Below are 13,926 nucleotides of genomic sequence, written 5' to 3'. Positions count from 1 at the left end.
TTGCAACACTTTTTATTTTTTATGTAAGATTATGGTACTTGTTAGAAAGACAATAATATATGTATAGGTTTTTTTTTTTTTTTTTTTTTTTTTTTTTTTTTTTTTTTTTTTTTTTTTTTTTTTTTTTTATCATCTATTGTCAATTTATATTAGAAAATTTCATTTTTGCGGCGTTTAAGGCAAGTTGATCATGGCGATGGGTGGGGGCAATAAAGCACACAGCGTGAAAGAGACCAAATGCAATAGCAATATCGCACCTAAGCCAGCAGGCATGAAGGAAGGCCAATTGTTGAGTAAGGGTGTGGGGAAGGATGTGATCGAGAATAGAAGCCGACAGCCGATTAGCTGACATTTTCTTTTTCATTAACATGGCTAGTCTACAATAATTATGGAATGATGTAAAAACACTCCCAAAATAAAGTCAATGTCTTCTTCCCACTTACCTAATTGTGTACAATCATCACCCTTGGTACGAAGAAGATCTGGCATGCGATGATGCTAGTTTTTAGTATAACCTATCATAAATGAAGTCAAGTTTAGTATAACTCCATTTTAGGTTCAAGATCAATGGAGTACGATGATCCTAACATATTTAAAATCATCAAAGGAGGTTGCCCGACAAATTTCGACCCAATCGGAACCCGAAAAGTTAGATTGATGGGTCAACCGACGGGCAAGGCATCCACCAGTCCTTGCTCGTCGCTAGACCTTGGGACTCTGCTTGGACCGATGGGCTAGGAGTGGTGGGCCACGTGCCCACTAGTCATTGCTCATCGCTCGATCTAGGGACCCTGCCTGGATCGACGGGCCAGGAGTGGTGGGCCAGGTGCCCACCGGTCTTGCTCGCTAGTCAAGCCAGTAGCCCATCTAGGATAGGCAAGCTCTGGATTGTTGGGACTAATCATTTTCAGGCACCCACCACACAGAATCGAGATTTTACTATTCACTCCCATTCTTCATCCCACCTTGGGAAAACCACGAGGGGTCGATTCAACCTCATTTTCCACAAATCTAAGATCTCATATCATGATCCTAACCCAGATCTAGGGTCGATCCAAAGTCTTAAGCATGGATCTTATCTCTTTGCTCAAGAACACCTCAAAACCCCAAACTTCTTCTCTAGCTCAAGAGATCAACTAATGCTTCTCAAATCTTGCTATTTCTTCCTCCAAAACCTTCATAAACAAAGTAGGTTCCTTTATTAAACCTTAGATTCATATTCTCAAGAGGGATTAATATGATCTAAAAGATTTTTACCCCAAATCATAGGATTTCACTTAGGGTTTCATGAAGGTTTAAGAAATATAATCTTTACTCACCTAAAATTGTAGGTCTCGAGATAAGAATCGCTAATCCGGCGTCGAAATCAAAAGATTTAACCTCGGCGACGCACAACAAGTATTTTCTTCCCTTTTTTCTTCTTCCTTCTTCCCTTCTCCTTCTTTCTTTTTCTCTCTCTTCTTTACTTTCTCATCCACCGTGTAAAACGATAAATGAGGGGAAATAGAGGATTATAAATGCTATTTATACCTGGGTCAAAATATCTAATGACCAGAGTGGGAGGTCACACTAGTGGGTTCGACCCACCTATGACCACCCACCAGTAGACTAAAACTTAGCTGAGTAATGAGGATTTCAATGGGGCATGGCCCCGACATGTATTTCACACATGGTAGTCAACCTAAAATGCGTACTTGACATAATATACGGCTACGTACCTTTATTGTGCGTACATGGCCCGGGGATATGTGCAAGTGCATGGCTTGGGCACGTGAACTTCATTAGGCACCGACTCTGACTTGTCTGGCCAACCCAAGTTTAGAGTCACCTTTGCCATCATGTTCCATAGGGTACCCGACTTGGCTCGCTCGGGGTCAAGTCCTGCAAGGCCAAACCAAACCAAACCAACCGGGTAATTAGACCAGGTTTAGAATGTAGGGTATCACAAGCCAAATGAGAGACAAAGCAGGGAAACTTGAATTTGGCCAAACGCGTCTACCATTTCCCCCTTTTCTTCTTCTTCTCCCTCCTTTGCTCTCTTTGTTGAGATCATAGTCAAGAGAGAAGAGAAGAGAAGAAAGAAAGAAGAGAGAGAAGAGGACATAGAGAATCTACCATCGTAGGACCATATGCTACCCAAGAGAATAATACTGGTAGGGCACGGAGAGAGCCAACACAAACTAGACAACGTTGCCTACACCACCACCCCAGACAATCAAATCCCTCTCACCCCTCACAGCTTCAACCGAGCCCACATTGCCGGCAAACACATCCGCCTCCTCATCTCCAACGATGGCCGCCCCCACAACTAGAAGGTCTACTTCTGCATTTCACCCTACCATCATACTCACTCCACCCTTAGCGAAATCACAAGTACTTCCCCAGAAATCGAATCATTGAGGTTAGGGAAGAATGCAGAATTAGGGAACAGGATTTCGGAAATTTTGAAGTAAAGTAGCGGATGAAAGCCATTAAACACACCCATGAGCACTTCAGCCACTTCTTCTTTTGCTTCCAGGATGGAGAATCCATCGCCGATTTCTTCGATTGCCTTTCTAGGTAGAGGAAATAGCCCTCCTCCGTGTGTTGTGTTGCATAGAAATAGAGAAAGCGAAGGAGGAGAAGAAGAAAAGGGGGCAATGGTAGACACGTTTTGCCATATTCAAGTTTCCCTACTTCGTCTCTCATCTAGCCGTCCACGTGTCGCGATCCAAGGGTGTCTCCGCCAGCCTTCGCCAGATTCTCTCACCACAGTTGATTTTGATCCGACTGTATGCTCCAGTAGCTCTTCATCTTCAACTGTTTTAGTTCCGGTAGCTAGGCATCTTCAACCAATCTGATCTTGATGATGCCAACTATGTGCTCTCTTTCGTTCTTTATATTTCCTTCTCTCCATCTCTTTCCTTCAACCAAACAAATATAAAAATAGGAAAAAGGGAAAGATATGGGAACTTTTAACTTTACCTCACCTTTACTTCCCTTATCTTTTATCTCACAAACATGTAGGTCCCACTCTAAACAAACAGGCCCTAAGAAATTGGGCTCCGAAGAACTTTTTCTCTAGATTATAGATCTTCTCTAGAACTCAGGTGTATTGAAATGTACTGGGTATTAAGTTATGAAGAATTAGGCCTCTATTTATAAAGATTCACGAAGCAGGGGAATTTTAAGCATTTAAAATTAGTGGCACCACCAGGGGGAGACATGGTGACCCGACTGGTTCTCCCAAGTAGATGTGGAAGCTTCAAGAAGGCCTAGAAAAACCCTAAGGTCGGTTGGGTTTCATCGCCACCTATACTGAATTTTGGACAATGATTCTAGAAGATTCAATTGTTAAATTTCGACGAATTATATATCACTAGAAATGCTTTCCAGAGTACTATCCAATGATGTATCAACAAAATTTGTCTAGGGACATAGTCAGAATTATGCTCGAAGCAAAAGTCCGTAATATAGGTATAATGATGAGATGATGGCCAATCAATGTTGTATTCGCCCCATTGGATTTAGCATTATTACAGTACGAAAAAGAAAAATTATAAATATTTGGAATATTTCATCTTTGGCAATATCATTCGATTGAAGGTTTGGGATTCATGGTTTAAAGATTAAGGTTGTAAGATTTTATGAGAACTTTGAATCAAAGTTTTTCAACATAATAGGTAAGGTATGGTCTGGATCACTCATATCTCAAACTTAGAAACAAATTAAATCACATGGCCTCCATGTTTAGCATTTTCTTTTATCTTTTTCAGTCATCCACTCCTTTTCTAACTTTTTACATATGAATTGTAAAGCTTTATCTTATCACATGATTAACTCTATTTAGGTTCAAAATATATGAACAAAAGACACTGGCCCTACCCACCCACAAAGTTTGGGTTCCACCAAATCCACCACGTGATAGATGATAGGATTATGAAGGGATTTTTTCCTATGGGGGCCATGTAGGAAACTGCAGCATCAAAATTAGTTTTAAGAGCTTCACACACATCCGATGAAAGATCAGATTTTTTATCAGATTTAATTGATAATAATGAAGGATCGAAAGATAAATCAAGAAGATGTGGTTTAGGAATTAATCAATTGATATGAAAATATTTGAAGAGTGAAAGATGTTCACAACACCGGACTGGGGATTGCTTTCATACCCTCTCACATAATGAGTCATAAGATTCATATTAATCTTTATCCTTAGACAAAATGTGGGCTTCCTACTAAAAGAATTCCTTTCCCATCCTCATTGGTATAGTTCCTCACTCTAACATTGTAGAAAACTTTTGCCTACATTTAAATTAGGATTGTTGTTTAAATTATGATTTCAAATACATCAGTTTATTTTAATCTAATAGTACACTAATAGTACTTCTTCTATTTGACCTTAGAGAGAATAAGTTAATTTAGCCTACATTGTCGTTTGAAATTTTTTGAAATGAGTCAATTCAAAATAGGAAAGTGATAATTAATTAAATTAAATTCGAAATTAATCATAGATGCAAGGTTGAAAACACTTAATGAATTGTCTTGATTCCAAGGACGTAATAAGGAGTTTTTTAATGTTTCTATTTTTGTTTCTTATTGTTCTATTAACACCTTTGATGATGACTTGCAGAGTGGAACTGGCAGCAAAAAATAAATAAAATAAATAAAAGACTTGCAGAGTGGAATATAACTGTATTAGGTAGGTATAAATCTACCGAGGATGGTCATTTTATGTGAAAATCGAGAGAGAGAGAGAGAGAGAGAGAGAGAGAGAGAGAGAGAGAGAGCTAGAGTGCTAGAGTACCCTCCCCCCCAAAAAAAAACACACACTCCTCTACGCCCACACTAACCGGGTTTGAAAAGATTGTCTGATCCCTAAACCGTGCACTATAGTCTTTACTTGTGCCTGCCCTCTCATTGGCCTGCACGTCAATGCAGTAGCGATGTGACTAGGAACCGTTTTATTGCCTCATATATATAGGGAAAAGAAGACTACCTAGTCGAGTGGACCTAGCGCTGAGAGACATTGAATGGTTTGAAATTACGTTCCCACCCCCTATAAAATTACAAAACTGCATCCTTGTTGATGCCCTTACACATGCTCTCATTGATGCAGGAGCCACACAACCAAGTTACGCCCATATATAAAAATGGGAAAAGGCTTCCTGACTAAGACTAAGGTGTACAATACAGCGTGCCTGTTCACATGAATTATTATAATATGTTCTTTATATTTAAAAATAATAATAATTAAAATAATCCATGTGAAACAGTGAAAGGTCGTGGAGTATATATAATTAGGGAGAGATTCTAAGAAAGCTATTGTGGATTTGAATTATAATAGTACATAATGGATCTGACACTGTTGAGGCATAAATATATTTATTTGTGAATAAACATTCTCGTTTGAAGAAAATTTTGAATAATACCGTTCACATAATAAAAAAAAAAATTAGAAAAACAAATTTGGTGAAAAATATGGATTTATGGGAGTAGAACAAAGCCTAATGATTGGGCTTGTTTCTTATATTTGTTGTTTCATAGTTTTAAAATAATTGGAATAGTTGAAGGTCGAACAGAAAAGAACTAGAACCACCCTATATTGGAGAAAGTTTAGGGCCCGTTTGATAACGTTTCTGCTGTTTCTGTTTCAAAAAATGGTAAAAACATAAATTTTCGTTTCTAGAAACAGAAACGAAATTGAAGGTGTTTGATAAGTCATGTTTGTGGAAGTTGATAGTAATCAGCGAAAGAATGATCATGAGTCGTTTTCAGAAACGGCTCTACTTGTTTCGCCTAGGCCGTTTCTTGAACATAAATAGGTAGAAATTTCAATTTCAATTTCTGAAAAACAAGTGAAATAAAATAGTTTTATCAAACACTTTTTGTTTCGTTTCTGCTGTACATAGAAATGACAAAAACACGTTTCTTGAAACATTATCTTAAGAATGATGGTTTGAAACTAAAGGAGCAATCCAGTGTGATGATTTCAATGACACACTATCAAAAATAAAATAAAAAAAGGGCCCTTTAGAGGCGGTTTCTAACGCCACTTTTCTTAGGGGCGCTTTAGAAATTTACCCCTCAAAATAGCATATAGGGGCAGAACAACACAACCCCTAATGTGGAATATTGTGTTTTAGAAAATGTCTAATATAGTTTAGGGATTTTTTTTTTACATCCACTAAAGATGGCAATAGTTCTATTTGGAGAGGTTATAAAATCGCCACTAAAAAGCCTGCTTTTTTTTTTTGCTAAGCAAAGGTGTCTGGGCCTGGTTACACGCGAACTTCAGACTGCGTCTAATCCAAACAATCCCTAGTTCGCCCTAACCATCTGGGTAACCCACGGGTAGATACAGAATAAATAAAAAAACACACACATACACACACACACACTCACATAATGCGTACGACATGGTTTGATCCCACGATCTCCTCCCCTAGGTGCCAGCTTCACAAGCCGAAGCTACCATCACTAGGTTTAGTAGAATTTTAAATACCATCCCTAATGCATACTTTTTAGGAGCGAGTTAATAAAACCGCCCTAATTCTTTCTTTTTAGAGGTCGGTAAAATAAACCGCCCCTATTGACCCTTTTTTTTTTTTTTTTTTTTGTAGTGACACTAGTTCTTTTCAGTATAAAAGGTATACAGGGAGGGATCTACAATTCTACACTCAGCCTGCATGTATTGGCATCTTATGTCAAACTAGTGAACCCACGGAAGAAAATACTTCATCATTCATATACAGGGGATCCATATGATCAAGGATAGAGAGAGAGAGAGACTAGATAGTGTGTACATATATCAATTCCCAAAAGATATAATAATATTGACATCTTTGTTTGACACTCTTGGGGGCATGACTTCAATGACAGTTTCTCTTTAGTATAAAAGGCTTGGAAAAGGTTGAGCACACCATTCGCATACAACAAGCTAGTATATTCTGTGTCTGAAGGATCCCTACCACTCTTGAATGATGGCTAATCTTGCACTCTTATGGATACTGCTACCTAGCTAACGGCACGTGACCAGTGTTGCCTATCCGTCCCTCTCCCAAAAGGTATATTAATACTTTACCTTAGTTTGAGGCTATCCATGGCATAAATTAAGTTATCCGTGATTTGAAATTGTTGTTTCGTGAAAGGAGAATATTGAATCATGTTAATTAAATATGAAACAATAAACAATTGAATTAATGTTTTAAAATTAAAGATATGATTTAAGTGTTTTAATTTTATGAAAAAGATTCAACAATAAGAAACAAATATTATGACTTAATGGTCAAACAATCAAAATAACCTCTTGACATCATTAAGTCAAACAATCAAAATAACCTCTTAACATTCTCAAGCTAAGACTGCATAGTTTTATCCAGTCCTACGGCCTATAATTCCATAAAGTTGTGTTTGGTAATCAAGAGAAGAAAAGAAAAAAGTACAGTTTTTTGTACTTTTTTCTTGGGTGAAGTATTTTTTTTTTCCACTTTATATGTCTTCACCTAAAGAAGATTCATCTTTTGAAATTCAAAATTCCTCTTAGGAGTTGTGAAGTTTTCTTTTGTTCCCCCAAAATTTTTCTTACAAAAAGCACAAGAAAACATGCGAAAATATGAAAAAAAACAAAAGACAAAAAATAATGATTTCTTATGTGTCTATCTCTCTCCTAAATTTTAAATTTTTTTGAATTTTTTTCTTTTCTTGATTACCAAATATACATAATCTTTTTATTTTCTCATCATTTCATTTTTTTTTCTTTTTTTTTTTTTTTTTTTTTTTTTTTTCTTCCAGACTCATTTTTCCTTTCTTTTTTCTTTTCTTTTCTGTCCTTGACTATCAAACACGTCTAAAAAACGATAAATCGTTCAAAAAATCTAGGGATTGGATGGGGCCCTCGCTTTTGTAACCGAGTTCCCAGACTGGACCGCAAGGCTGTCCCATGACAGTCATGGCCACCGGGGTGGGGTGTTTTAGTCTTCTAGAGCTTCGTGTATGCCACTAAAACAGGAGGGACTTGGACCGCGTTGGATTCTCTTCTGATCTTTTCACAGGTCCCACACCGTCACCCTCGACCCAGACTGGCCAGCATCACGGGCCCAAGTTTACGTTCACAACGATAGGTTGGTGGTCAGGGTCAGACCTCAAGAGGTTTTGCTTTTAAGTCGCCGAGGAATTCACGGGGAAGCCGCCATTCTTCCAAGAGATGGGTCCCACAAAACTATTAAGACGCGGTGGTCTGTCTCACACGCACAGTCGCACTTCGCTTGCGGGAGGGGAATCGTAAATCCACTATAACTAATAAACTACTACTCCCACGGTCACATCCTTAGATCCCCACGTGCAAAATGCGGCTCTTAATTTTTATAATCGACAGTGTTCAATCTTCTATAAAAAAAAAAAAAGACAGTGTTCAATCCAGATTATGAATTTTTTTTATCGGTGTACAGCTGGCAATAGCCAACATTGACACGTGGTAGAATTAGATTAAGCTAAAAAATGTATTTTATTTTTCACGTGAATTTCGTTTTTTCCTTCCTTAATATAAACTGGAAAGAAAGTAAAGGGTGATAAAATTTAAATCGACTGATAATGTATCTCATTATCTTTAAGGCTATATTTGGTTGTATGAAGAATTTATTGAAAGGGAAGTGAAACAATTATAGGTAATTTTTTTTTTTTTTCACTAGATTTCATAAAACGTTATTTTACCATGTGATCAACTCTCATTGGGTTGAAACTTGATATATGAACAAAGGAACTTGTGTTCCTCCGATTCACATAATTTGGCTATATTGGATATGTCATGTTGCAAAAAATAGATGTGCTATCAAGGAAATCTCTCTTGACAAGCTGCCCTAAGAAACTAATTGCATGAAAAAGATGGGGATGGGGATGGCGATGGGGGATGGGGGGTGGGGGGTGGGGTTGGAGCAGGGGAACAAAAACTTAATATTATCGATTAGAAACTAGGGAAGCCACATGCATGTGGTAATTTTAATGACATTGGATCTTTTTAGTTCAAAAGTTACCGGAGGAGAGATCTACAACCTGCCAATATGTATTAGAAAACAAGCAAATGAGTGCACGGGAGGGAGTGACTAATGCTTTGTATACAAAAGAGAGAAAGAGAGAGAGAGAGAGAGAGAGAGAGAGAGAGTATCGGCAGCCTATACATCATTTTTCAAAAGGTATAATAATCCTTCATCATGAATTGACCATCTCCAGGTGTCAATTCTAGATCCGCACCGGTAAGCTCGATTGAGCCTGACACGTTTATGGCCCGACCTAAACTGGCTCAGTTAATAAATGTGTTGGGTTCAAGCCCGACATGTTTATAAACAGATAATACATGATGCAACCACGTAGCCCGATGGGTGCCCGATTGGCCCGACACATGTAGAAGTCCGACTTAGCCCGACCTAGCTCGACCCCTTTAATGCCACTTGTATATTTTTCTTTTAATAATATTTGTATTTAGTGCCAATGCTATGTGATATGTACAGTTGAGATGGTGGTGATTGTTATATTGACATTCATCTTTTTCAGGTATAGTTTAATTGATGAACTTGCTAAACTTGGGTTGTGTAGACATAATTTAATTGATTTTGAGTTCCGTGCGTTAAAGACCGAATGCCTTAGTAACTTAGTTGTTTTGCCCATCTTTGGCTTAATCCATTTTAACTATGGGATTTCTTTGCTATGCCCATATTTGCCTCATTTTATTGATATTCCACTTCAAGCATATTTAAGAGACCAATTTTAAAGAGGGTGCATTTAAAGCCCGTTTAAAGTTTAAAATGTTTATAGCCCGATTAAGGCCCGATCAAAGCCCATTTATGATAGCCCGATTAGAGCCCGAGACCAATCGACCCGATTATCAACCATACCATGTCTGTCCTAGCTAAGCCCGTTTAGCTAAACGCGCGTTCACGATGTGGCCCTTGAAATTGACCGAGCTAGATTAGGCCTGACCAATACAGGCCTGGCCCGACCACTTGACACCCCTACCATAGGGTATTGATTTCCCTTATATTTTTAATCATCTATTTTTTTTTCTTTTCAAAATTTCCATTGTATTTTGAAAAATTTTTATTTTGCCATGCAGTTGAATTTTACTTGAATTAAAATTTGACATATGAGTAAAAGACCTTGAATTTTACTTTACCGAAAAATCTTAGTTACATTAAACATGTCAAATGATAAAAATATACGTGTTGTGAAGGAGATCTCAATTGACAAGCTGACCTGAAAAAATAGCTATAGTCCCATGAAAAGAGGGGGGAAATCAACTTAAGAATGATGGTTTTTGAAACTAAAGGAGGAATATGATGATATCAATGGCACTAGCACTTATTTTTCTTCTTCTTCTTATTATTATTTTTTAAGGTACAATAGCTCTTTTTATTATAAAAGGCATAGGAGAGATCTATACTCAGCTTGCATGTATTGCCGCCATTTTTTTTTTTTTTTTTTTTTATGCCAAACCAATACACCCACGAGAGAAAGTACCTCATGACTCGTATATAAAGGGTTCACATGTTGAAGGAGAGAGAGAGAGAGAGAACCTGAAGTGTGTACAACATTTTCTAAAAGATACAATAATATATCTTTGTTTGACCCTCTCCGGGGCATGATTTCAATGACATGGTTTTTCTTTTGTACAAAAGGCATGGGAAAAGATTGGACGCACGGTTTGCATACCACAAACTAGTTTCATTGTGTGTGAATTCGTTCCCCTCCAGCCCGATGTATCCTTCAATCATATTCCACACACCATGGATGGTGTGAGATGGAGTCAGAAGGTACAGTCAAGTGAAAGAAGATCTGAACTCCTTATAAGATGCTCGATTTTATACTTACATTAGTGCACCCATTAACTTGCCACACGCAGGCAGCGTATATTTATACTACATCAAGCTATCCGGGGCATTAATTAAGTTATCCGTGATTTGACACTGTTCTTACTCGTTCGGAGAAATATTGAAACATGCTAATTTAACATAAGACAGTAAACAATTGTATTAAATTAATAAATTATGAGTCAAACGAAAGGGTTTAATGCTTTAAAATTAAAAACGTGATTTAAATGTTTTAATTCCATTAAAGACGTAAAAGCGTTCCCACTTCCCATCTGTGACCTCGCTGTGTTAGACCACCACTAGAAGTGACAAAAGTGAATCGGGTGGGGCCCTTTCTACCTATGGCCCAATTTGTAAGCGGAGTTCCCAGACCAGACCAGTTTTTTTTTTCACTTCTCAACCCTTTTTTTTTTTTGGTAGAAATTTCACTTTTCAACTCAATAGTCAATTAAATGAAAGAACATTTCATGGTTCTTCCACGTCCTTCAAGACTCCAGGCTGTCACATGATGGTCAGCATCACCGTCGTTCTAGCGGGCTTGGGCCGCGTTGGATTCTTTCATATGTTCATGGGTCGCACACCCACGACCCAAGTCCGCCAACCTGGCCAGCATTACCCGCCCAAGTTTGCGTTCAGAATGGGGTTGGGTCAGGGTGAAGGTCAGGTCTGGACGTTTTCAGGTTTATTGATTACTCCGTATTCCTTTTAAATCGCCGCCGGGGAATTCACGAGGAAAAGACGCCCATCCTGCCAAGAGATGGGTCCCACAAAACTAGTATGCCGTACGCGGTCCTTCAGTCGCAGACTGGTATTTCCACCTGCTTACGTACGATTAACTGAAGAAGGAAAGGAATCATAAATCCACTATAACTAATAAACTACTCCCCATGGACCCACCCTCCCACGTGCAAAACGCGACTCCTCATTTTATCATTGGCAGCCTTCAATCCAGATTAGATTAAGAATCTATATTTTTATTTTTACAAAAAAATTTCTTTCTCTTTACAAATTACAAACTAGAAAGTTCGATTAAGGAATGATTAAATCAACTAATAGAGTAAGTTGGCTCTCTTTAAAAAAAACATGAGAGAGATGGATAGTCTAAATTGAGGTTAAAATCCTGAAGGATAAAAACCCAATTGGGAAACATCGAATGTCGCCGGCGGTGAAGGTACAGTTGGAGTGGGCAATTCGCCGGAGATGATCCAACTCTGTAGTAGTGCGTCCTCTTCTAATTCCATGTCCCTTAAATCTCTATCCCTTTTGATCCCGCTTGTGGTTCCAGCCACCGTGTGCGTGGGCAAAGCGAGATTGGCCGAGACGTCGCTGTCGTCGTTCTTGTTTGGCTTCCTCTGTTCCTCCAGTACTACTGATTTGGGTCGTTCCTCCTGGTGATGTTGCGGTGATTGGTTATGGGGTTCTGAGTTCTGGTAATCAGGGAATGGGAAATTGAGCTTCGCACGGGCACCACGGAACTTAATGGCGGCTTTATCGTAAGCCATAGCAGCGTCTTCCGCAGTATCGAAGGTTCCAAGCCAAACGCGGACTGCGCGGTGAGGGTCCCTAATCTCCGCCGCCCATTTGCCCCAAGGCCTCTGTCGAACGCCTCGATAATTCTTCTTATTATTCTTTTTCCGACCCTTTTTCTTCTCAGGTTGTGTCGATACTCCGAAGAGATTGCAACCTAGGCAGCCATCTATCTCGCATAACCCACATTTGTCAGCTTCTGGGAGTGGCAGAGGTATCATCTGTTCTTGTTCAAGTTCAGGGCTTGATTTAATGATGACCGGAGAAGCAGCGGATGAGCTAACCAGTGGTGGAAGTAGGAAATTTTGAACAATGTCATCGCCGTCCACGGAGCTGCCACCAGAAATGACGTGCTTGAGAGCGGAGACGATGATTGAAGCTTCCTGTTCGTGAGTCAAAGGAGAGAATTGGGGTTCGAATTCCTGTTTGAGCTTCTTCCAGTTTCTATCCATTTCTTTAATCATCACTTCTCGTTGTTCTGCAAGGGGAAAAGAGAGAGAGAGAGAGAGAGAGAGAGAGGGGTCAGACGGAGTTTTCAGTTTTGTTTATTGCTAAGGAGTTGAGGAGAGGAGACGGGGATGGGATGACTGGCATCGGGGGCTTTTATAGTTTGGGACGCGTACTGGGGGAAGAGAGAGAGAGAACTACCTGGCATTCAGGTCAACACAGTTCAAACACGGGTTGGGGAAGTTACCTGGCTTAATTTGGCCTTTTTTAATTCATTTGCCTGGCACGTGGACAATGAAACGTGAGACTGTATGGTGTTAGTGGGGTCCAGCGATCCTTAGGGAAACTGAGCACCGAGCACTGACTTAAGTGCTTACGTCCTGGACTCCTCAACGGACGGATTCACGGAGACCCTCTTGATGTGACTAGTTATAGGTTACAGGACTTCCGAGAAGGCATAGAGATGGAACAAAACCTGACATCCCAAATACCAATCATATCCGAACTGGTCCCAACGAAAAGGCCGCAACAAAAAAATCACGACTATCAGATGTAGATATCATATTCAGGTTTTGTCTGGAAATCAAGAAATGAAGGATAGAAATCCTCTATTGTTCTGATCTCTGCTGTTTCATGTTTTGTTAGGTGCAGCGAGCGATACATGGATGGTGTATCATCAACGGTCAGGATTAAGAGGATTGGTTGAGGTTACCAAAATCGGTTTACAATTGTGGATGACTCGAACCGGTTCACCCAAACAGTAAGGTTTAGAATAAGTTTTGAAATTTGAATTTCAAAACATGTAAAAGTTGGGTTTCCCTCGTTGATGTGCATCTCTCTCTCTCAACCCTCTCGCTGCATCTCTCTTGCTCACAAGTGAAAACTACCATTGGTTGAAGCTCACGAATGAATCTCCCCCTTAGTCTCTCTGTCCGACGCTCTCATTGGGTTTGAACCAGTGTGCAGCTCTGGGAGGAGAAAACCCTAGGTAGCAAGGTTCCTCTTCACAAAGCTCGCGTGTTTGCTCTGCGAAGGTTTCGTACTACTCACGAAGCTCGCTCATTGCAAGCTTGAAAGATTCTCTCCCTTCTCACAACCCTCTCTCTGCGAC

At 39.3% G+C, this 13,926-nt stretch overlaps 1 protein-coding gene across 1 annotated transcript; it reads right to left on the bottom strand.

Moving 5' to 3' along the window:
• Positions 1-11,766: 11,766 nt before the first annotated feature.
• Positions 11,767-12,958, bottom strand: LOC122069996 (ethylene-responsive transcription factor ERF109). The gene has a single exon (XM_042634099.1). The coding sequence runs from the start codon at positions 12,830-12,832 to the stop codon at positions 11,954-11,956; it is 879 nt and encodes a 292-aa protein (XP_042490033.1). The 5' UTR covers positions 12,833-12,958; the 3' UTR covers positions 11,767-11,953.
• Positions 12,959-13,926: the final 968 nt, after the last annotated feature.

The sequence above is a fragment of the Macadamia integrifolia genome, unplaced genomic scaffold (assembly GCF_013358625.1).
Source record: "Macadamia integrifolia cultivar HAES 741 unplaced genomic scaffold, SCU_Mint_v3 scaffold798, whole genome shotgun sequence".
NCBI classification, from domain to species: domain Eukaryota; kingdom Viridiplantae; phylum Streptophyta; class Magnoliopsida; order Proteales; family Proteaceae; genus Macadamia; species Macadamia integrifolia.
Note: the sequence above shows the minus strand (reverse complement) of the source record. Positions and strands in the feature narration are given on the sequence as shown.